The 23,030-nt window shown below is 44.4% G+C and overlaps 1 protein-coding gene across 4 annotated transcripts in view; it reads left to right on the top strand.

Annotated features, from left to right (window-relative positions):
• pde4ba (phosphodiesterase 4B, cAMP-specific a) overlaps window positions 1-23,030 on the top strand; it is a 337,302-nt gene that overhangs the window by 291,728 nt on the left and 22,544 nt on the right. For all 4 annotated transcript variants that reach the window (XM_014123403.3, XM_045687797.2, XM_014123404.3 and 1 more), the window contains one exon: window positions 20,146-20,258. In XM_014123403.3, coding sequence (XP_013978878.1) covers window positions 20,146-20,258 — 113 coding nt within the window. The remainder of the gene's footprint in view (window positions 1-20,145; window positions 20,259-23,030) is intronic.

Here is a 23,030-nt window from a genome sequence, read left to right as displayed (position 1 = left end):
CTCTCCCTCAACGTGATCAAGACAAAGGAGATGATTGTGGACTACAGGAAAAGGAGGACCGAGCACGCCCCCATTCTCATCGATGGGGCTGTAGTGGAGCAGGTTGAGAGCTTCAAGTTCCTTGGCGTCCACATCACCAACAAACAAACATTGTCCAAGCACACCAAGACAGTCGTGAAGGGGGCACAACAAATCATATTCCCCCTCAAGAGACTGAAAAGATTTGGCATGTGTCCTCAGATCCTCAAAAGGTTTTACAGCTGCACCATCGAGAGCATCCTGACGGGTTGCATCACTGCCTGTTACTACAGACGGTAGTGCGTACGGCCCAGTACATCACCAGTGCCAAGCTTCCTGCCATCCAGGACCTCTATACCAGGCGGTGTCAGAGGAAGGCCCTAAAAATTGTCAAAGACTCCAGCCACCCTAGTCATAGACTGTTCTCTCTGCTACCGCACGGCAAGCGGTACCGGAGCGCCAAGTCTAGATCCAAGAGGCTTCTATACAGCTTCTACCCCAAGCCATAAGACTCCTGAACATCTAGTCAAATGGCTACCCAGACTATTTGATTTGAAGACATTAGCGGAGTCTTTGTTAATACCACAAAAATGACCGAAATGAGTGGCTACTCTGACTCTGACAAACTGAGATCAATCTGGTCTGGAATTCAAACAAATAATAGCCCAGACCAATGAAGGGTCACACAGATTGCACAATATTAGGAGGAAATATATATACAGTTTTATATATATCATAGGCTACAGTAGGCTACTAAATATTATTTCCAGTGGCACACTGACTCACCTAATGATTAAGATGAAGCCGAAGGTTACTCACGGTGATGGCCGATGAGCTCGTCTCAACATGAGCTACTTTGAAAAACAGTGCTGCTGTTAGCAACACATTGAGAGTTGTTGAGAAAAAAACAAATGTATTGTTTCTACAGACAGATTAGTCTTCTGTTATCAGTAGTGGGCATTTGCTTTCCAAACTGTACGTTTTACCCGTGATTGTATTTTGAAACCCGACAGCTGCCACCAACAATAGAAATATAATCCACATAAACGGAAGTTCCCATTCAAGTCAGGACTATTTAATGAAGCAGCCAGTTGAGGACTTGTGAGGCATTTCTTTCTCAATCTAGACACTCTAATGCACTTGTCTTCTGGCTCAGTTGTGCACCGGGGCCTCCCACTTATCTTTCTATTCTGGTTAGAGCCTGTTTGCGCTGTTCTGTGAAGGGAGTAGTACACAGCGTTGTACGAGATCTTCAGTTTCTTGGCAATTTCTCACATGGAATAGCCTTCATTTCTCAGAACAAGAATAGACTGACGAGTTTCAGAAGAAAGTTCTTTGTTTCTGGCCATTTTGAGCCTGTAATCAAACCCACAAATATGGGATGCCAAGTCATAATGTCACCCATCTAACTGTAAAACTACACTAACTTTACTTGTGTAACCAATGTCACAGTTTGTAGTTACACAAGTGAAGACAACAATCTAATATTTTCTAAAGAAACTTGAGATACACATCAGATGTCATTGTTTTTTTAATTTAATATCTGTGATGTGCTAGATGCCTTGCTTAAGATTGTTGTAAAAATAAATCCACTGGAGCTGATATGCTTCATCCATTGTTGCTGTAGCTCTCTGCCCCCTGATTGCTGAATTTTTTACGCATATTTTTTAACTGACTGTTATATCTGGTACTATCCTCAAGGTTTAGAAGGCGGCCCATGTACTTCTCCTTCACAGATGGTGACCCTTCTAAACTTTCTTGCCAAGCTAAAATAATATAATCCTTGATTCATTCTGAGCTAAGATCTTTCTTATCTTTGGAATGTGTTCTAAATGTACAGCAGTCGGTTTTAGGCCAGGTCATCTGCTGCAACCCTAGTTGTAAATGATGTGGTTAACTGTATGGATAAAAGGTTAACTGTATGGTTAACTGTATTGATACACTGCCGATTTTGCAGGTTTTCCTACTTACAAAGCATCTAGAGGTCTGTAATTTTTATCATAGGTACACTTCAACTGTGATGTACGGAATCTAAAACAAAAATCCAGAAAATCACATTGTATGATTTTTAAGTAATTAATTTGCATTTTATTCCGTCTCTCACAGTTGAAGTGTACCTATGATAAAAATTACAGACCTCTACGTGCTTTGTAAGTAGGAAAACCTGCAAAATCGGCAGTGTATCAAATACTTGTTCTCCCCACTGTAGATGGAGACTAAATTCTACACTCCTAAGCAACCTGAATTTTGTGCATTCATCAAAGAGCAGATCGATATTTTTACTTTGACAAACAAACCCTCCGCTCCTGACAGTTTCATTCTTTGAGACACATTGAAAGCCTATCTGAGGGGACAGATCATTTCCTATACTAAAGGGGTGAAGAGAAAACACGGTGCGGAACTGAGTGCCCTTGAATCTGAAATCTCCGAGCTAGAGAAAACCTACCAAAGAGGCCCGACTAAAGATCTATACAGGCTTTTGGTAAATAAAAAACTGAAACATAATATTCTGAACACATATCAAGCTGAGAGGGCCATCACTAAATCAAAACAGCGTTATTACAAGCTTGGAGAGAAAGCTCACAAAGTATTGGTGTCACGTCCGTCGTTGTAATGAGTAGACCAAGGCGCAGCGTGCGTAGAGTTCCACATGTTTTAATAAATGAAACTCACCAAAACAAATACAGATGCAAACAAAATGTGATGTAATGGTGTGCTCACAGGCACAACACAAAAACAAGATCCCACAACTCAAGGAGGGAAAAAGGGCTGCCTAAGTATGGTTCCCAATCAGAGACAACGATAGACAGCTGCTTGGAAACCTGATTGGAAACCACACTCAGCCAAAACAAAGAAATAGAAAAACTAGATTGCTCACCCCACATCACACCCTGACCTAACCAAACTAGAGGAAAATAAACATCTCTAATGTCAGGGCGTGACAGTAGCCCCCCCCCCCCCCCCCCCCCCAAAGGTGCGGACTCCCGGCCGCAAACCTGAACCTATAGGGGAGGGTCCGGGTGGCATCTATTCTTGGCGGCGGCTCTGGTATCGGGGCGTAGCCCCCACTCCGCCCGCTGATCCCCCCGCTTCTGTGTCACCAGAGGAACCAGACCGCGGATCATTGCCGGAGGCTCCGAACTGCCGACCGCCGCTGAAGGCTCCGGACTGCAGGCCGCCGCGGAAGACTCCGGACTGCAGGCCGCCGCAGAAGACTCCGGACTGCAGGCCGCCGCTGGAGGCTCCGGACTGCAGACTTCCGCTGGAGGCTCCGGACTGCAGGCCGCCGCTAGTGGCTCCGGACTGCAGACCGCCGCTGGAGGCTCCGGACTGCAGGCCGCTGCTGGAGGCTTTGTGCCATGGATCATCCCTAAAGGCTCCGGGCCATGGATCATCACTGGAAGCTTTGTGCCATGGATTATCACTGGAGGCTCCGGCCCATGGATTATCACTGGAGGCTTCGTGCCATGGATCATCACTACAGGCTCCGGGCCATGGATCATCACTGGAGGCTTCGTGCCATGGATCATCCCTACAGGCTCCGGGCCATGGATCATCACTGGAGGCTTTGTGCCATGGATTATCACTGGAGGCTCCGGCCCATGGATTATCACTGGAGGCTTCGTGCCATGGATCATCACTACAGGCTCCGGGCCATGGATCATCACTGGAGGCTTTGTGCCATGGATCATCACTGGAGGCTTCGGACCACAGATCATCACTGGAGGCTTCTTTCGTGGAGCTGGAACAGGTCTCACCGGACTGGGGAGACGCACTGGAGACCGGGTGCGCAGAGCTGGCACAGGGTATACTGGGCCGTGGAGGCGCACTGGAAGTCTGGAGCTTAGGGCTGGCACAACCCGTCCTGGCTGGATGTTTACTTTAGCCCGGCAAGTGCGGAGCGCTGGAACAGGACGAACTGGGCTGTGCAGGTGCACTGGCGACACAGTGCGCAGAACTGGCGCAGGATATACTGGGCCGTGGAGGCGCACTGGAGGTCTGGAGCGTATGGCTGGTACAACCCGTCTTTGCTGGATGCTCAACCCAGCTCGACAACTGCAGGGCGTGGGCACAGATCGCGCTGGCCTGTATGTGCGCACTGGCGACACAGTGCACATCACCGCATAACACGGTGCTTGCCTCGTCATTCGCTCCCCAGGGTAAGCAGTTGGCTCAGGTCTCCACCCTGACTCTGTCAAACTCTCCGTGTGCCCCCACATATTTTTAGGGGGGGGCTGCCTCTCGGGCTTCCTTCGTTGCCGTGCCTCCCGATCTCGTCGCTGTTCCTCCCTCGCTGCTTCCACCTGTTCCCATGGGAGGCGATCCCTTCCGGCCTGGATCTCCTCCCACGTCCAGGATCCTTTGACATCCAGGATGTCCTCCCATGTCACCTATTGAACAACTCTGCCACGCAGACCAACCACTGTTCAAGGCCATTTCCCGTGTTTATGATGCTCTTTTGTCAGGACTAACACTGCCTGAGCAAGATAAACCCCGACTTAGATGGGAAAAAGATCTGGGTATTGATCTTGATGAGGGTCTATGGAGTGACCTATTCAGGGATGGTGTTACATCCACATTGAACTCCAGATACAGACTGATCCAGTTTAATTTCCTCCATCAGCTCCATATCACCCCATCTAGACTGCACAAGTTCAACCCTGATATCTCCTCCCTATGTTTTAGATGTGGCTCAGATGAAGGAACATTTCTCCATTCACCTTGGCAGTGTTCAAAATTACACGGTTTCTGGCAGGGGGTATGCGATGCCATATCCTCAATTCATGGGGTTGCATTCCCTTTAGACCCAGAGGTCTGTCTACTGGGTAACTTTACTAACACCAATCTTAGGCAAAGCCATACTATAAAGCTAACAGAAATATTGCTAGCGATTGCCAAGAAATGTATTGCCTTGAAATGGAAATCGGATTCCTCCCTGCCAGTTGCAATGTGGCTATCGGAAGTTAATGGTTGTATCACTCTGGAGAAAATCACTTACTGCTTGAGAAATAAAATAAAGACATTTTACAGAATTTGGCAACCTTTTATTGACTATATGGAGAATCTCCCCCCACATCACATTGATTGAATATGTATATAATCCTTATACACTGCTCAAAAAAATAAAGGGAACACTTAAACAACACAATGTAACTCCAAGTCAATCACACTTCTGTGAAATCAAACTGTCCACTTAGGAAGCAACACTGATTGACAATCAATTTCACATGCTGTTGTGCAAATGGAATAGACAACAGGTGGAAATTATAGGCAATTAGCAAGACACCCCCAATAAAGGAGTGGTTCTGTAGGTGGGTACCACAGACCACTTCTCAGTTCCTATGCTTCCTGGCTGATGTTTTGGTCACTTTTGAATGCTGGCGGTGCTTTCACTCTAGTGGTAGCATGAGACGGAGTCTACAACCCACACAAGTGGCTCAGGTAGTGCAGCTCATCCAGGATGGCACATCAATGCGAGCTGTGGCAAGAAGGTTTGCTGTGTCTGTCGGCGTAGTGTCCAGAGCATGGAGGTGCTACCAGGAGACCGGCCAGTACATCAGGAGATGCGGAGGAGGTCGTACGAGGGCAACAACCCAGCAGCAGGACCGCTACCTCCGCCTTTGTGCAAGGAGGAGCACTGCCAGAGCCCTGCAAAATGACCTCCAGCAGGCCACAAATGTGCATGTGTCTGCTCAAACGGTCAGAAACAGACTCCATGAGGGTGGTATGAGGGCCCGACGTCCACAGGTGGGGGTTGTGCTTACAGCCCAACACCGTGCAGGACGTTTGGCATTTGCCAGAGAACACCAAGATTGGCAAATTCGCCACTGGCGCCCTGTGCTCTTCACAGATGAAAGCAGGTTCACACTGAGCACGTTAAAGACGTGACAGAGTATGGAGACGCCGTGGAGAAAGTTCTGCTGCCTGCAACATCCTCCAGCATGACCGGTTTGGCGGTGGGTCAGTCATGGTGTGGGGTGGCATTTCTTTGGGGGCCGCACAGCCCTCCATGTGCTCACCAGAGGTAGTCTGACTGCCATTAGGTACCAAGATGAGATCCTCAGACCCCTTGTGAGACCATATGCTGGTGCGGTTTGCCCTGGGTTCCTCCTAATGCAAGACAATGCTAGACCTCATGTGGCTGGAGTGTGTCAGCAGTTCCTGCAAGAGGAAGGCATAATTGCTATGGACTGGCCCGCCCGTTCCCCAGACCTGAATCCAATTGAGCACATCTGGGACATCATGTCTCGCTCCATCCACCAACGCCACGTTGCACCACAGACTGTCCAGGAGTTGGTAGATGCTTTAGTCCAGGTCTGGGAGGAGATCCCTCAGGAGAACATCTGCCACCTCATCAGGAGCATGCCCAGGCGTTGTAGGGAGGTCATACAGGCACGTGGAGGCCACACACACTACTGAGCCTCATTTTGACTTGTTTTAAGGACATTACATCAAAGTTGGATCAGCCTGTAGTGTGGTTTTCCACTTTAATTTTGAGTGTGACTCCAAATCCAGACCTCCATGGGTTGATAAATTGGATTTCCATTGATTATTTTTGTGTGAATTTGTTGTCAGCACATTCAACTATGTAAAGAAAAAAGTATTTAATAAGATTATTTCTTTCATTCAGATCTAGGATGTGTTGTTTAAGTGTTCCCTTTATTTTTTTGAGCAGTATATAAGATAAGAAAGATCTTAGCTGAGAATGAATCAAGGATTTTATTATTTTAGCTTGGCAAGAAAGTTTAGAAGGGTCACCATCTGTGAAGGAGGAGTACATGGGCTGCCTTCCAAACCTTGAGGATAGTACCAGATATAACAGTCAGTTAAAAAATATGCGTAAAAAATTCAGCAATCAGGTGGCAGAGAGCTACAGCAACAATGGATGAAGCATATCAGCTCCAGTGGATTTATTTTTACAATAATCTTAAGCAAGGCATCTAGCACATCACAGATATTAAATTTAAAAAACAATGACATCTGATGTGTATCACAAGTTTCTTTAGAAAATATTAGATTTGTTGTCTTCACTTGTGTAACTACAAACTGTGACATTGGTTACTCAAGTAAAGTTAGTGTTATTTTTTATTTTACTCTTTATTATGACTTATTTATTGTATTTTTGTATATATAATTATTGTTATTTAAATTTTTTTCTTACGCTCGTCTGTTACTGTCACTTTGTCCAATTGTTGTCTAATATCTTTTCACTTTTGTTTTGAATGTTCTTAATTGGAAAAAGCAAAAATAAAATATTCAAGAAAAAAAATAGGTCCTGCCTTCCGCTAAATAGTAGAATGCAGATTATTCAGTCGACATTCCTATCGATCCTAGGCTATGGCGACATCATGAAGCTGTCACTTCATTAAAGCCATTAGAGGCAGTTTATCATAGAGCATTGTGCTTTATTACGGGTGACAATTTTTATTTATTCATAAAAAAATGTAGGGGTGGAACAACTTAATATTGCGGAAAGATTGTTGCTTCCATCAATGTAATTGTCTGCATCATTTCCAATCCCCCATATATTTTGTGGGTAAATATAATATCCATATACAGTTGAAGTCGGAAGTTTACATACACTTAGGTTGGTGTCAACCACTCCACAAATTTCTTATTAACAAACTATAGTTTTGGCAAGTCGGTTATGACATCTACTTTGTGCATGACACAAGTCATTTTTCCAACAATTGTTTACAGACAGATTATTTCACTTATCATTCACTGTATCACAATTCAAGTGGGTAAGAACAGCTTGGAAAATTCCAGAAAATGATGTCATGGCTTTAGAAGCTTCTGATAGGATAATCAACATCATTTGAGTCAATTGGAGGTGTACCGGTTGATGTATTTCAAGACCTACCTTCAAACGCAGTGCCTCTTTGCTTGACATCATGGGTAAATCAAAATAATTCAGCCAAGACCTCAGAAAAAAAATTGTAGACCTCCACAAGTCTGGTTCATCCTTGGGAGCAATTTCCAAATGCCTGAAGGTACCACGTTCATCTGTACAAACAATAGTAGGCAAGTAAAAACACCATGGGACCACGCAGCCGTCATACCGCTCAGGAAGGAGACATGTTCTGTCTCCTAGAGATGAACGTGCTGTGGTGTGAAAAGTGCAAATCAATCCCAGAACAACCTTGTGAAGATGCTGGAGGAAACAGGTACAAAAGTATCTATATCCACAGTAAAACGAGACCTATATCGACATAACCTGAAAGGCCGCTCAGTAAGGAAGAAGCCAAAGCTCCAAAACTGCCATAAAAAGGCCAGACTACGGTTTGCAACTGCACATGGGTACAAAGATCATACTTTTTGGAGAAATGTCCTCTGGTGTGATGAAACAAATATAGAACTGTTTGGCCATAATGACCATCGTTATGTTTGGAGGAAAAAGGGGCAGGCTTGCAAGCCGGAGAACACCATCCCAACCGTGAAGCACGGGGGTTGCAGCATCGTTTTGTGGGGGTGCTTTGCTGCAGGAGGGACTGGTGCACTTCACAAAATAGATGGCCTCATGAGGAGGGAAATTATGTGGATTTATTGAAGCAACATCTCAAGACATCAGTCAGGAAGTTAAAGCTTGGTCGCAAATGGGTCTTCCAAATGGACAATGACCCCAAGCATACTTCCAAAGTTGTGGCAAAATGGCTTAAGGACAACAAAGTCAAGGTATTGGAGTCGCCATCACAAAGCCCTGACCTCAATCCTATAGAAAATGTGTGAACTGAAACTGAAACAGAACTGAAAAAGTGTGTGCGAGCAAGGAGGCCTACTAACCTGACTCAGTTACAGCAGCTCTGTCAGGAGGAATGGGCCAAAATTAATCCAACTTATTGTGGGAAGCTTGTGGAAGGCTACCCGAAATGTTTGACCCAAGTAAAACAATTTAAAGGTAATGCTACCATACTAATTGAGTGTATGTACACTTCTGACCCACTGGGAATGTGATGAAGGAAATAAAAGCTGAAATAAATCATTCTCTCTACTATTATTCTGACATTTCACATTCTTAAAATAAAGTGGTGATCCTAACTGACCTAAGACAGGGAATGTTTACTAGGATTAAATGTCAGGAATTGTGAAAAACTGAGTTTAAATGTATTTGGCTAAGGTGTATGTAAACTTCTGACATCAACTGTATATGCATACATAAACATTCATACATATACACACATGTACATACCTATATAGATATTGTGGCCCTTTCTGGGTATATATCGTGGCATCCTTCTCTCTCTCACTCCCCTACACCCAGGTTCTGTTATCTCAGGTGGTAAATTCCTGCAGGAGACTCTCTCCTCTTGGCCATGCAGTATATATAGAGAGAGTTTCAAAGTAGGACAAAGGAACTTCTACATCACAGAACTTGAGAACAGAACAATATCCATGTTTTGGAGAATGTGTAAACGGTCGGTGGAGAAGCCAGCTACGACCCGGTCCATTTTGTTTAATGTTTGTGACCTCATGAAAGACAATACAGCCACATTACCATAACTTTGTTTATAAAGGTGCCTCCGTTATGAGGTTTGCGTCTAATTATTGTATAAAATGAATGAGTAAAGATGAAACTATTTGTGAAATTATGTAATGCTATGTTAAACCATTAATGTGAGAGAATTGTATTCCCTTTAAAGTTTAACTAAGTCATTGGCCCGCACCCATGAGCACAGACATGATCTGGCTCATGGGACAGACCTTTTCTACTGTTACGAATAAAACCCCCATCTGAAGAAATCCTCTTCAGACCATGCGTACCTCGGTAGCTGAGGGGGCGAAGGTTGAGTAGAGACCACAAAAACCTCAGTATAAGTTAAGGTTGTAATGGTTGTTGAATTCCTAACCATACCACGTGGAGCATTGGCTACACGGGTGGAAATGGTTCAACTCTGAGACTATCGACAGAATAAGAGCAAATCTTCGATACTAATTACTAGTCTGCAGCTGGAAATTATGTCAACCTGACATGCGAAGACCGACAACCGCTGAAACATCTATATATAAGAACATTTCTGAATGGTACTCTGAAGTATCCATTCTAACCACGAAAGACTCCAGGGAAGCAGAGAGACGCTTGGATGAACTTTCCAACAGAGATCACAACGACACACTGAGCGTAAATATATATTGATTGCAATTATTCCCGAATGAGTGAGCGTTCATGTGCAAAGGATTGGAATTTCCATTAATATTATTATTAACTGTGTAATGACTCATTTTTGATTTTCCCGCCCTTCTCAGTCCACACCCACTTCCCTTTGTCCACCAAACCGTCATATCGGCTTAGCCCACTAGGGAACCTCCCATATAATTTCCTTGTAACCATATCTACTGTGTTGTTTGTTTATGCATTTCTGTGATTATTTAGTTAGTTAGTAAATAAATGATTAAGACAATTGGTGTATGGATGATTCATAGTAAAGGCTGGGTTTGTGCAGATAACCAACAATTTACGATGTTTGGAATGAGACTAACGTGAGGTAAAGAATAATTCATTAATTAGAAGACTAAGTTATATTAGAGAAATTATAACTTTGTAATCTGAAGATTTTCCTTGGTGCCCGACTTCCTAGTTAATTACATTTACATGATTAGTTTAATCACGTAATAATAATTACAGAGAATTGATTTGATAAAATAACAGTCTTCACTTTAATGATGCCAAAGACACGACAATATACATACTTTTTTTAGAATATTGTCACGGTTATCGTCGGTGAAGGAGGACCAAAATGCAGCAGGACTGTGTTTGTTCATTTTGAACATTTATTAAATCAAAATGAACACAAAAACAACAAAACGAACTCACGATATACCGACAGTCTTCTCAGGCTCATACATGCTAGACAAGAAACAATCTCCCACAAATACACAGACAAACACACCCAACTAATATAGGACTTCCAATCAAAGGCAACACCAAACAGCTGCCTTCAATTGGAAGTCCACCCCAATTAACTCAACATAGAAACAGATTACCTAGACTAAACATAGAATTACATAAACAAGGAACAGTGCCCAAAAACCCCGGAATACATAAATCAAATGCCTTTTTTAGAAAAACCACCACCCCGAACCACATAAACCAAATACCCTCTGCCACGTCCTGACCAAACTACAATAACAATTAACCCTTATACTGGCCAGGACGTGACAGTACCCCCCCCCCCCCAAAGGTGCTAACCCCGGAAGCACCTCAAAAATAACAAAAACCCCCTCCAAAAAAAAAAGAATCCCCCTAACTAAAGAGAGGGAAGGGAGGGTGGCTGCCGTCAACGACTTCACTGTGCTACACCCCCCCTCCCCAACCCACCTATATCTGGAGGTGGCTCTGGTTCAGGCAGTTCCGGGCAGACGACCCACCCCGGCAGCTCCGGGTAGACGGGCCACTCGGGCTGGCCCGGAAGACAGTCGGGCCACTCTGGCAGACCCGGAAGACAGTCGGGCCACTCTGGCAGACCCGGGCAGTCTGGCATCTCCGGGCACTCTGGCATCTCCGGGCAGTCTGGCATCTCCGGGCAGTCTGGCATCTCCGGGCAGTCTGGCCACTCTGGCATCTCCGGGCAGTCTGGCCACTCTGGCATCTCCGGGCAGTCTGGCCACTCTGGTATCTCCGGGCAGTCTGGCCACTCTGGCATCTCCGGGCAGTCTGGCCACTCTGGCATCTCCGGGCAGTCTGGCCACTCTGGCAGCTCCGGGCAGTCTGGCCACTCTGGCAGCTCCGGGCAGTCTGGCCACTCTGGCAGCTCCTGACTAGTGGGTGGCTCTGGCGACTCTTCACTGACGGGCGGCTCTGGCGATTCCTCACAGACGGGCGGCTCTGGCGATTCCTCACTGACGGGCGGCTCGGGCGACTCTTGACTGACGGGCAGTTCGGGCGACTCTTGACTGACGGGCAGTTCGGGCGACTCTTGACTGACGGGCAGTTCGGGCGACTCTTGACTGACGGGCAGTTCGGGCGACTCTTGACTGACGGGCAGTTCGGGCGACTCTTGACTGACGGGCAGTTCGGGCGACTCTTGACTGACGAGCAGTTCGGGTGACTCTTGACTGACGGGCAGTTCTGGCGACTCTTGACTGACGGGCAGTTCTGGCGACTCTTGACTGGGATGACGCACTTGAAGCCTGGTGCGTGGTGCTGGTACTGGACGTACCAGACTGGGAACACGCACCTCCAGGCTAGTGCGGAGAGCGGGAACAGGACGAGTCGGACTGGGCGACGCACTTCCGGGTCCGCACGAGAGACAGGAGCTGGAAACCCAAGGCTATGGAGGCGCACAGGCGGTCTTGATCTTACCTCCTGCACAACCCGTCCTGGCTGGATGGAACTAGTAGCCCTGTACGAGCGGGGTGCTTGTACAGGGCGGACTGGGCTGTGCAGGGGCCTGATGGTAGCCGTGCGTAGAGCGGGAGTTGGGTAGCCTGGTCCTCGGAGGCGTACCGGCGACCAGATGCGCTGCGCAGGCATCCTCCTACCAGGCTGGATGCCCGCTCTAGCACGGCACCTGCGAGGGGCTGGAATAACGCGCACCGGACTGTGCGTGCGTATGGGTGAGATAGTGCGCTCCTCAGCGAAACATGGCGCTCTCCACCTCATACGCTCCTCCATATAACCACGGGTAGCTGGCTTCCGGCTCTTCCTATGCCTAGCCAAACTACCCGTGTGCCCCCCCCAAAAAAAATATTGGGGGTGCCTCTCGTGCTTCAACGCCAGTCGTGTTCCTCGGAAACGTTCCCGGTCCATACCAGCCTTTCGCCTTTCCTCTCTCTCTCTTACCACCTGTCCCCATGGAAGGCGATCTTTTCCTGATTGGATCTCCTCCCAAGTGTAGGAGCCTTCTCCCCCCAAGATCTCCTCCCAAGTCCATCTCTCACCATAGTCCAACTCAAAATCCCACTGCTCCTTCCTCTGCTGCTTGGTCCTGGTTTGGTGGGAGATTCCGTCACGGTTATCGTCGGTGAAGGAGGACCAAAATGCAGCAGGACTGTGTTTGTTCATTTTGAACATTTAATAAATCAAAATGAACACAAAAACAACAAAACGAACTCACGATATACCGACAGTCTTCTCAGGCTCATACATGCTAGACAAGAAACAATCTCCCACAAATACACAGACAAACACACCCAACTAATATAGGACTTCCAATCAAAGGCAACACCAAACAGCTGCCTTCAATTGGAAGTCCACCCCAATTAACTCAACATAGAAACAGATTACCTAGACTAAACATAGAATTACATAAACAAGGAACAGTGCCCAAAAACCCCGGAATACATAAATCAAATGCCCTTTTTAGAAAAACCACCACCCCGAACCACATAAACCAAATACCCTCTGCCACGTCCTGACCAAACTACAATAACAATTAACCCTTATACTGGCCAGGACGTGACAAATATACCTTTATTATCCCCCGCAAACCCTACTACCCTTCCCCCAATTGGAGTAAACTAATAAACAATAACACTTAGGCTTCTACCCTCAGTTTATACATATATATATATACATTTTACAGACACAATCTATTTTACAATAGTTATATTTTGTTTGTTTTTAGTGCTTCCTCTATTTCTGATGTCGATCCAGTTTGATTTCTATTTGTAACTGTGCTATTTCACAACATTTCTGAACCTATATACATTTTACAGACCCTGTATGTTTTACAATGGTTATCTTGTTATTTGTCCCACCCTTCAGCTCCATTCAACCCCTCCCATCTATCTCTTAACACCATCCATTTTGGATTTCTATTCGCCATATATTTTTCAACTGTGCTGTGATGCTTCACAAAAGTACTGAACATTTCTATTCTCATAGCTTCTACAGATTGTAAATTAAATATAAAAATGTTTGCTAAAATATTGATTATATTATTGATTGATTGCCTATGGCTTTTCAAATCACCCAGTATTGCTATCTGCAGCATTAGTTCTAGGCAAATGTTGCAATTCTTCAACCATTCCTGCACCTGTGACCAAAAACGAGCTACATATGGACAGTACCAAAATAAATTATCTAATGTCTCTGCCTCCTCACAGCATAATCTGCAGAGCTGGGAAGATTGTATCCCTCATATATATAACATTCTATTGGTTGCAAGAATTTTGTATAGTAAATAAATTGAAAAATTTGAAGTTGGGGAGGGATTCTAATTGTGGTTTTAAAAGAAAACATGAATCATCAGTGTACAATGACACCTTTGTTTTTAAGCCACAGATTTCTAATCCCTTAATATTATTGTTGAATCTAATTTTAACAGCTAACATTTCGATGACAATAATAAAAAGATATGCCGATAGTGGACAACCTTGTTTTTTCTCCTCTAGACACTTTCTGAGATGTAGCCAATATGGGCAACAATTTTAGTACCCTCAACCCTCTTTGATGTCACGAAGGTTGTTACATTGCTATGTTTTCATTTATAAAGACCTTTTACAAAATGTCCCACTGTACCTAACATCATAACTAAACTTTAGACATACGAGTTACCACACCCAGTCTCAGGGATGGTTAACTCTGGGAATTCCTTTGGTCTCTACTGAGTTAGGTAAATCAGCTTTTAGTTTTCTTGCACCTTTATTGTGGAACAATCTTCAACATGTTTTTAAATGTAATATTCTGGTACCTCTAAGGGAATTCAGAAAGCTGATTGAAGACCTTATTACTGATGAATGTGTTTGTTTTTAATGACCGTGTTTTTCTTTCTGCTTGCATTTTGTATTTATATTTTGATGTGTATTTTCTGTAATTTACAGTGGCAAGAAAAAGTATGTGAAGCCTTTGGAATTACCTGGATTTCTGTGTAAATTGGTCATAAAATTTGATCTAAACTTCATCTAGGTCCCAACAATAGACAAACACAGTCTGCTTAAACTAATAACACACAAACAATTATAAGTTTTCATGTCTTTATTGAACACACCGTGTAAACATTCACAGTGCAGGGTGAAAAACGTATGTGAACCCTTGGATTTAATAACTGGTTGACACTCCTTTGGCAGCAATAACCTCAACCAAACGTTTTCTGTAGTTGTGGATCAGATCCTGCACAACGGTCAGGAGGAATTTTGGACCATTCCTCTTTACAAAACTTTTTCAGTTCAGCAATATTCTTGGGATGTCTGGTGTGAACTGCTCTACTGAGGTTATGCCGCAGCATCTCAATCAGGTTAAGGTCTGGACTCTGGCTGGGCCACTCCAGAAGGCGTGTTTTCTTCTGTTGAAGCAATTATGTTGTTGATTTACTTCAGTGTTTTGGGTTGTTGTCCTGTTGCATTCCCAACTTCTGTTAAGCTTCAATTGGCGGACAGATAGCCTAACATTCTCCTGCAAAATGTCTTGGGAATTCATTTTTCCGTCGATGATAGCAAGCTGTCCAGGCCCTGAGGCAGCAAAGCAGACCCAAATTATGATGCTCCCTCCACCATACTTTACAGTTGGGATCAGGTTTTGATGTTGGTGTGCTGTACCTTTTTTTCTCCCCTCGGTGTTGTGTGTTCCTTCCAAACAACTCAACTGTAGTTTCATTTGTCCACAGAATATTATGCCAGTAGCCCTGTGGAATATCCAAGCGTACTTTTGCAAACTTCAGACGTGCAGCAATGTTTTTTTTGGACAGCAATGGCTTCTTCCGGGATGTCCTCCCATGAACACCATTCTTGTTTAGTGTTTTGCGTATCGTAGACTCATCAACAGAAATTTTAGCATGTTCCAGAGATTTATGTAAGTCTTTAGCTGACACTCTAGGATTATTCTTAACCTCATTGAGCATTCTGCGCTGTGCTCTTGCAGTCTTTTTTGCAGGACGGCCACTCCTAGGGAGAGTAACAAAAGTGCTGAACTTCCTCCATTTATAAACAATTTGTCTTACCGTGGACTGATGAACATCAAGGCTTTTAGAGATACTTTTGTAACCCTTTCCAGCTTTATGCAAGTCAACTATTCTTCATCTTAGGTCTTCTGAGATCTCTTTTGTTCGAGGCATGGTTCACATCAGGCAATGCTTTTTGTGGATAGCAAACTCCATTTTTTGTGTTTTTTTTACAGAGCAAGGCAGCTCTAACCAACATCTCTGGAGGTTTAAGGGTGGAGGTGGAGATTTGGGTGACTGACAACTACTGTACCATGTCATTATTTATACCTTTTTTATTTACCCCTTTTGCTCCACAATTTAATGGTATCCAATTGGTAGTTACAGTCTTGTCTCATGGCTGAAACTCCCGTACGGACTTGAGAGAGGCAAAGGTCGAGAGCCATGCGCCCTCCGAAACAAAACCCTGCCACACCGCACTGCTTCTTGACACAATACCCGTTTAACCTGGAAGCCAGCCACACCAAAGTGTCGGAGGAAACAGCCAAACCCTCCCCTAACCCGGACGACGGTGGGCCAATTGTGCACCGCCCCATGGGTCTCCCGTTCGCAGCCGGCTGTGACAAAGCCTGAACTCAAACCAGCATCTCTAGTGGCACAGCTAGCAGTGTGATGCAGTGTCATAGACCACTGCGCCACCTGGGAGGCCTATTTATTACATTTTTATTTCACCTTTATTTTACTAGGATAGTCTTGTTGAGATTAACAATCTCTTTTAAAAGAGAGACCTGGCCAAAATAGTTTCAGACACATTCACAACATAAAACACAAAACACTACAGTTGAAAAACATCAATTTACACATTGAACACCAAGATGGTTTTGGAAAGTGTGGTGCAACTAGGGGATAAAACATTGACAGCCCCCCACTTCATTTTCTATCATAGTGTTTAACCTAGATGTAAACTCATTTAAAGGGACGAGCTCCTGTTATTTCAGGTCCTTGTGAAGCTCCTTCCAAATGGAAGGGGAAGATAACTGGAACGCTTTTCCCCCTAGCTCTGTACAGGCCTTAGGCACAATTAACAAAACAAAGTCATGCGAGTTTTCATTTGTCTGCTGGAAAATGTAGTTACACAAGTAAAATGGGAGCTGTCTCAGAATGGCCTTATAAATAAAAACAAACCAATGATTTAATATCCTGAAGAGATAAGGAAGGCCAGCCCACTCTCATATAGAGGATACAGTGATGTGTGAGGGCTTTGGTAACTAACCTCAGTGCCCCATTGTGCACTTTGTCCAGCTTACGTAATGACGCCACAGGGCACATTACAAGATGACACCATAATCAATTACAGGAGTTGGTAACTAACCTCAGCGCCCCATGGTGCACAGTGTCCAGCTTACGTAATGACGCCACAGGGCACATTACAAGATGACACCATAATCAATTACAGGAGTTGGTAACTAACCTCAGCGCCCCATGGTGCACAGTGTCCAGCTTACGTAATGACGCCACAGGGCACATTACAAGATGACACCATAATCAATTACAGGAGTTGGTAACTAACCTCAGCGCCCCATGGTGCACAGTGTCCAGCTTACGTAATGACGCCACAGGGACACATTACAAGATGACACCATAATCAATTACAGGCACGAAAGTAGCGAAAACAAGCCTCTTTCTGGCTTCAAAAGAAAAACATGTCTTATTACGAAAATAAAAACCCAACTTGAGCCTTAGCATTTTCACAAGAACTTCGATACCCGCTGCCACATCAGGTATGAAAAACACTGCAGCATGTATACACACTGCAAGCTAGACTGAAAATGTAGTGACATCTACTATCTGAACATAGTACATCACGTGTATTGAGAGCAGTACTGTGTGGAAGAACATTAATATACAGTAGCAGAGTCCCATCTAAATCAAATCAAATCAAATTTTATTTGTCAGATACGCATGTTTAGCAGATGTTATTGTGGGTGTAGCGAAATGCTTGTGTTTCTAGCTCCAACAGCGCAGTAATAACTAGCAAGTAATATCTAACAATACACACACTCTAAAGTAAAGGAATGGAATTAAGAATATATACATATTTGGATGAGCAACGTCAGAGCGGCATAGACTAACATACAGTAGAATGAGTAATGCAAAATATGTAAACATTATTAAAGTGACTACTGTTCCAATTATTAAAGTGGCCAGTGATTTGAAGTCTATATAGGGCAGCAGCCTCTAATGTGCTAGTGATTGCTATTTAATAGTCTGATGGCCTTAATATAGAAGCTGGCCAGCTCTTCCAGACTTCAGTACTCCGCTCCAGGGTTTACCCCAGCCCACCCCCTGCCTCCAGCCCTGTGACTTAAAGGGGAAAGGTTTGATTGAGTTTGCAAACAGCCTGGCAACCTCAGTCCCTCTCCTCTCCTCTCGCTGTAGCAGAGTGCGAGAATGCCAGAATGCAAACACTCACTCCCCTTTGATGGCTGGGAGATCAGAGCAGGGGTAACATTCTACACGGCCACGCTAAGGTCGGCGCTACCGCGGGACATCAACCTGAATTAATCTGTCGTTAGGCTTTACTAGATTGTGGAAGATCTATATTAAGTGCTTGATGTTTTCGTAGTATTTGTTTCTGTTCAAATCAAATGTTATTCGTCACATGCTTGGTAAACAACAGGTGTAGACTAACAGTGAAATGCTTACTTACAGGCCCTTTTCCACAATTCAGAATTAAAGATAAATATTAAATAGTGACACAAAGAATAAATACACAGTGAATAACGAATAACAATAACGAGCAAAAATAGCATGGCTATAAACAGGACCGAGTCGATGTGCATGGGTACGAGGTAATTGAGATAGATGCAGTAAGCTCCAAAAGTATTGAGGCAGAGACATATTTTTTGTTGTTTTTTGTTTGCCTCTGTACTCCAGCACTTTGAAATTATACAATTACTATGAGGTTAAAGTGCAGACTGTCAGCTTTAATTTGAGGGTATTTTAATCCGTATTGGGAGAACCGTTTAGAATTTACAGCACTTTTTGTACTTAATCCCCCCAGGTTAGTGGAATAAAAGTATTGAGATAAATTCACGTATATGTGTATTAAAGTAGTCAAAAGTGAAGTGTTTGGTCCCATATTTATAGCATGCAATGACTACATCAAGCTTGTGACTTCAAATTAGTTGGATGCATTTTCTGTTTGTTTTGGTTGTGTTTCAAATTATTTAGTGAAATGAATTGTAAAAAATGAATTGTGTCATTTTGGAGTCACTTTTATTGTAAATAAGAATCACTTCTACAGTAATGTGGATGATACCATGATTACGGATAATCCTGAATGAATCGTGAATAATGATGAGTGAGAAAGTTACAGAGGCATAAATATCATACTCCTAATCTGAAACACAACCAAAACAAACAGAAAATGCATCCAACAAATTTTTGGAGTCATTGTGTGCTATGCATATGGGACCAAATACTTACGTTTCGACTACTTTAATAGACATATAAGTGAATTTGTCCCAATACTTTTGGTCCCCTAAAATGGGGGGATTATTTACAAAAAGTGCTGTAACAGTTCTAAACGGTTCACCCGATAAGGATGAAAATACCCTCAAGTTGAAGTGTCAGTCTGCACTTTACCTCATAGCCATTGTAACATTTCAAATCAAAGTGCTGGAGTACAGAGCCAAAACAAAACAAACAATTGTCACTGTCCCGATATTTTGGAGCTCACTGTATGTACATATAACTAGGAGTAAAGTGACTGTTATACAGAGACACATCACATTTCCTTTGGTGTGCAAAGTGTCACATAGTTTATGATGGGAATGTGTATGAGTGCATGCGTGTTTGATTTGAGGACTTGAGAGTTGTATGTTTTCCTGAGAGGGGGCCGGTTTTCTGCTCTCAAAGTTGGGTTCATGTAAATGAGTTGGGGGGGATTCAGTGCATCTGAGAGAGAGAGAGAGAGAGAGAGAGAGAGAGAGAGAGAGAGAGAGGGAGAGAGAGAGAGAGAGAGAGAGAGAGAGAGAGAGAGAGAGAGAGAGAGTCAGTCAGTCAGTCAGTCAGTGAGCAAGTAACGGTGGGTGAGAGAGAGAGTGCAGCAGCTGTGGCGTCCCACTAGCCGTTAGCAGTTAGCCTCAGTGTTAGTCTTGCTTAGGATGAAGGAGCGTTGTGCCGTGTGCCCCCTCCACCACCAGGCTTGGCCACCATGCAGCAGCCCCCTGCCAGCCTCTCTCACCTTGCCTTCACCCTCCGTACCCTGCTGACTACTGCCCTGTGTCTGTGTGTCTGTTGACAGACGAGTCGTACCAGAAGCTGGCCATGGAGACCATGGAGGAGCTGGACTGGTGTCTGGACCAGCTGGAGACCATCCAGACCTACCGCTCCGTCAGTGACATGGCCTCCAACAAGGTAAGATTGACCTCAAAACTCCCTATGTCTTCAACCCTCTGCAGACCCATATCTCTATGACCTATACACTGACCTCCAAACTTGCAGCCGCTGCTGCTTTGCTCTGAAGGAGCTGGCAGCTAACTAATATATGTCACAATGTCCAATATCTCAAAGTCCTGTCATAGATTTTGACTCTTGAGTGCATTTTGACTTTTGCATTTTCCCATTGAATCCTTGAGAACTGAAGTTGCTGGGTAGTTCTGTAAGTGTTCTGCTAGTTATTAATAGCAGTGCCAGCCAGGGGCCATGTCAGCAGTGTACCTGTACCATATGTACAGTCAGGGACCATCCATGGTCTCTCTTATGCTTAAACTTATACTCCAGAGTCTCCTTTGACTGTTTGCCTGCGCGTGCAAATCAGCTGCATTTAACTACTGTATTGCACTGTAATGTGCAATTTTCCATTGAAAAAAATTGCATTGCTCAAATATGTCCTGCACAATTTAATGCAATTTCAAGTTTACTCTTGTTAAATTCTGCAAACATAGGAAGAAAAGCTCATTACTGTTGTAGAAGTTGGACAACAGGATGTCACCGGTCCTGCATTGGGTCAAACAATACACTGGAGGGGAAGAGGTGTGTGTGTGTGTGTGTGTGTGTGTGTGTGTGTGTGTGTGTGTGTGTGTGTGTGTGTGTGTGTGTGTGTGTGTGTGTGTGTGTGTGTGTGTGTGTGTGCGCGAGATGCTGAAGACCCTTGCGCTGCTTGACTCTGTCTTCCTGTTTCCTTCCTGATACTCACTCAGATCAGACTACAATAGAGCTCCCAGAATGCCTTGGGGCAGGGTTAATGGTCCTGTTTATTTGACCCATTGCTTTCGTCATCAGGACACATGCAGGACAGAAGGGACTTTTCCTAAATACAATGGAGGAGCTCACCCACACACACGCACACGCACACACACACACACACACACACACACACACACACACACACACACACACACACACCACACACACACACACACACACACACACACACACACACACACACACACACACACACACGATAGGGACTGACTGGCTAACTGAATCACTGACTGACAGGCAAAAGGACATAGAAAGTGATTGTGAGTCACTGGGCAAATTAGGTTTAGTCACTCGACAGAATCACTGAACAACGGACAGATTATTGATGGAAACTTCTTCACCTTGGTTGGAAAAAGGCCAAAAACAAGAAACCCATGTGGAGACAGACTGAAGCTAGCCCAGCCTAAACGGTCACATGGGCAGACTGAATGACTGGGCGGCAGACTGACTGATGGAGGAGTCACTGATGCATGCTGACTCAAACTGTTCTGATTCAGTCTTAAGAATCTCCCCTATAACTCCCTATGCTGCCCTGAGGGCGATACTCAGCTTTCACAATTATTTTGGTCGTTGTGATGAGATAAGATAACATTAGACACTTATTAGATCAGTCCAACAAACAGTAGGGAGAGGTTATCTAAACAGTGAACACTGATCCCATTTGTTTAAACTGAGCAGTCTTTGAGCGTGGTTGAGACACTTGATCAAGATCATCTCTTGTGTTATTACTGTCCACTGATAACGTTACACAACTTTCACAGAGTAGCATTGAGCATGATGATGCATTCACTGTCATGAAGATAATAAAAATATGTCTTAGATAACAGTTTCAGATGAGGTTGGAGACACAATTCTTGAAGATCTGACAGCATTTGAAACCTTAGTAAAGGGCGGTGAAAGTCTACAGACTAATTCCAGTAAAACATCCCCATGGTAAAGAGCATTGAATCTTGTCATTGTCTGTCTGGCCCTCTGACTCTCTGTCTGGCTCTCTGACTGTATCAGTGTCTGTCTGTCTGGCCCTCTAACTGTCTGTCTGTCTGTCTGTCTGTCTGTCTGTCTGTCTGTCTGTCTGTCTGTCTGTCTGTCTGTCTGTCTGTCTGTCTGTCTGTCTGTCTGTCTGTCTGTCTGTCTGTCTGTCTGTCTGTCTTCTGTCTGGCTCTCTGATTATCTGTCTGTCTGTCTGGCCCTCTGACTGTATCAGTGTCTGTCTGTCTGGCCCTCTAACTGTCTGTCTGTCTGTCTGTCTGTCTGTCTGTCTGTCTGTCTGTCTGTCTGTCTGTCTGTCTGTCTGTCTGTCTGTCTGTCTGTCTGTCTGTCTGTCTGTCTTCTGTCTGGCTCTCTGATTATCTGTCTGTCTGTCTGGCCCTCTGACTGTATCAGTGTCTGTCTGTCTGGCCCTCTGACTGTCTGTCTGTCTGTCTGTCTGTGTCTGTCTGTCTGTCTGGCCCTCTGACTGTGTCAGTGTCTGTCTGTCTGGCCCTCTAACTGTCTGTCTGTCTGTGTCTGTCTGTCCTTCTGTCTGTCCTTCTGACTGTATCAGTGTCTGTCTGTCTGGCCCTCTGATTGTATCAGATTGCCTGTAAGTGATATGCTCTTGCTCAAACTTGCAGCTTCTGTGTAGGAGTCAAGGACAATATCAAGTTTGACTGTTCCTTTTCCCTCTCTGGGATTCAAACTCTCACCTGGATTAGTTTGAACAGGTCAAATCAAGAGAACTAGGGTATCGTACATTTTTCTACTGCTTCACATGGAAATCCACTGTTTGGACTAACGACAGAAATATCAGAGAGATCATGTCATTGATAACAGTTTTATTGACAGTGTATAACATGTTACCCTGATGCTGGTTGCTGCAACACTAGGTTAGAGAACAGGCAGTAGACTGTCCGGGTGAGAGAGGCGGAACTACCAGAGAGGGGA

Source organism: Salmo salar, chromosome 10 (assembly GCF_965601325.2).
Source record: "Salmo salar chromosome 10, fSalSal1, whole genome shotgun sequence".
NCBI classification, from domain to species: Eukaryota; Metazoa; Chordata; class Actinopteri; order Salmoniformes; family Salmonidae; genus Salmo; species Salmo salar.
Note: the sequence above shows the minus strand (reverse complement) of the source record. Positions and strands in the feature narration are given on the sequence as shown.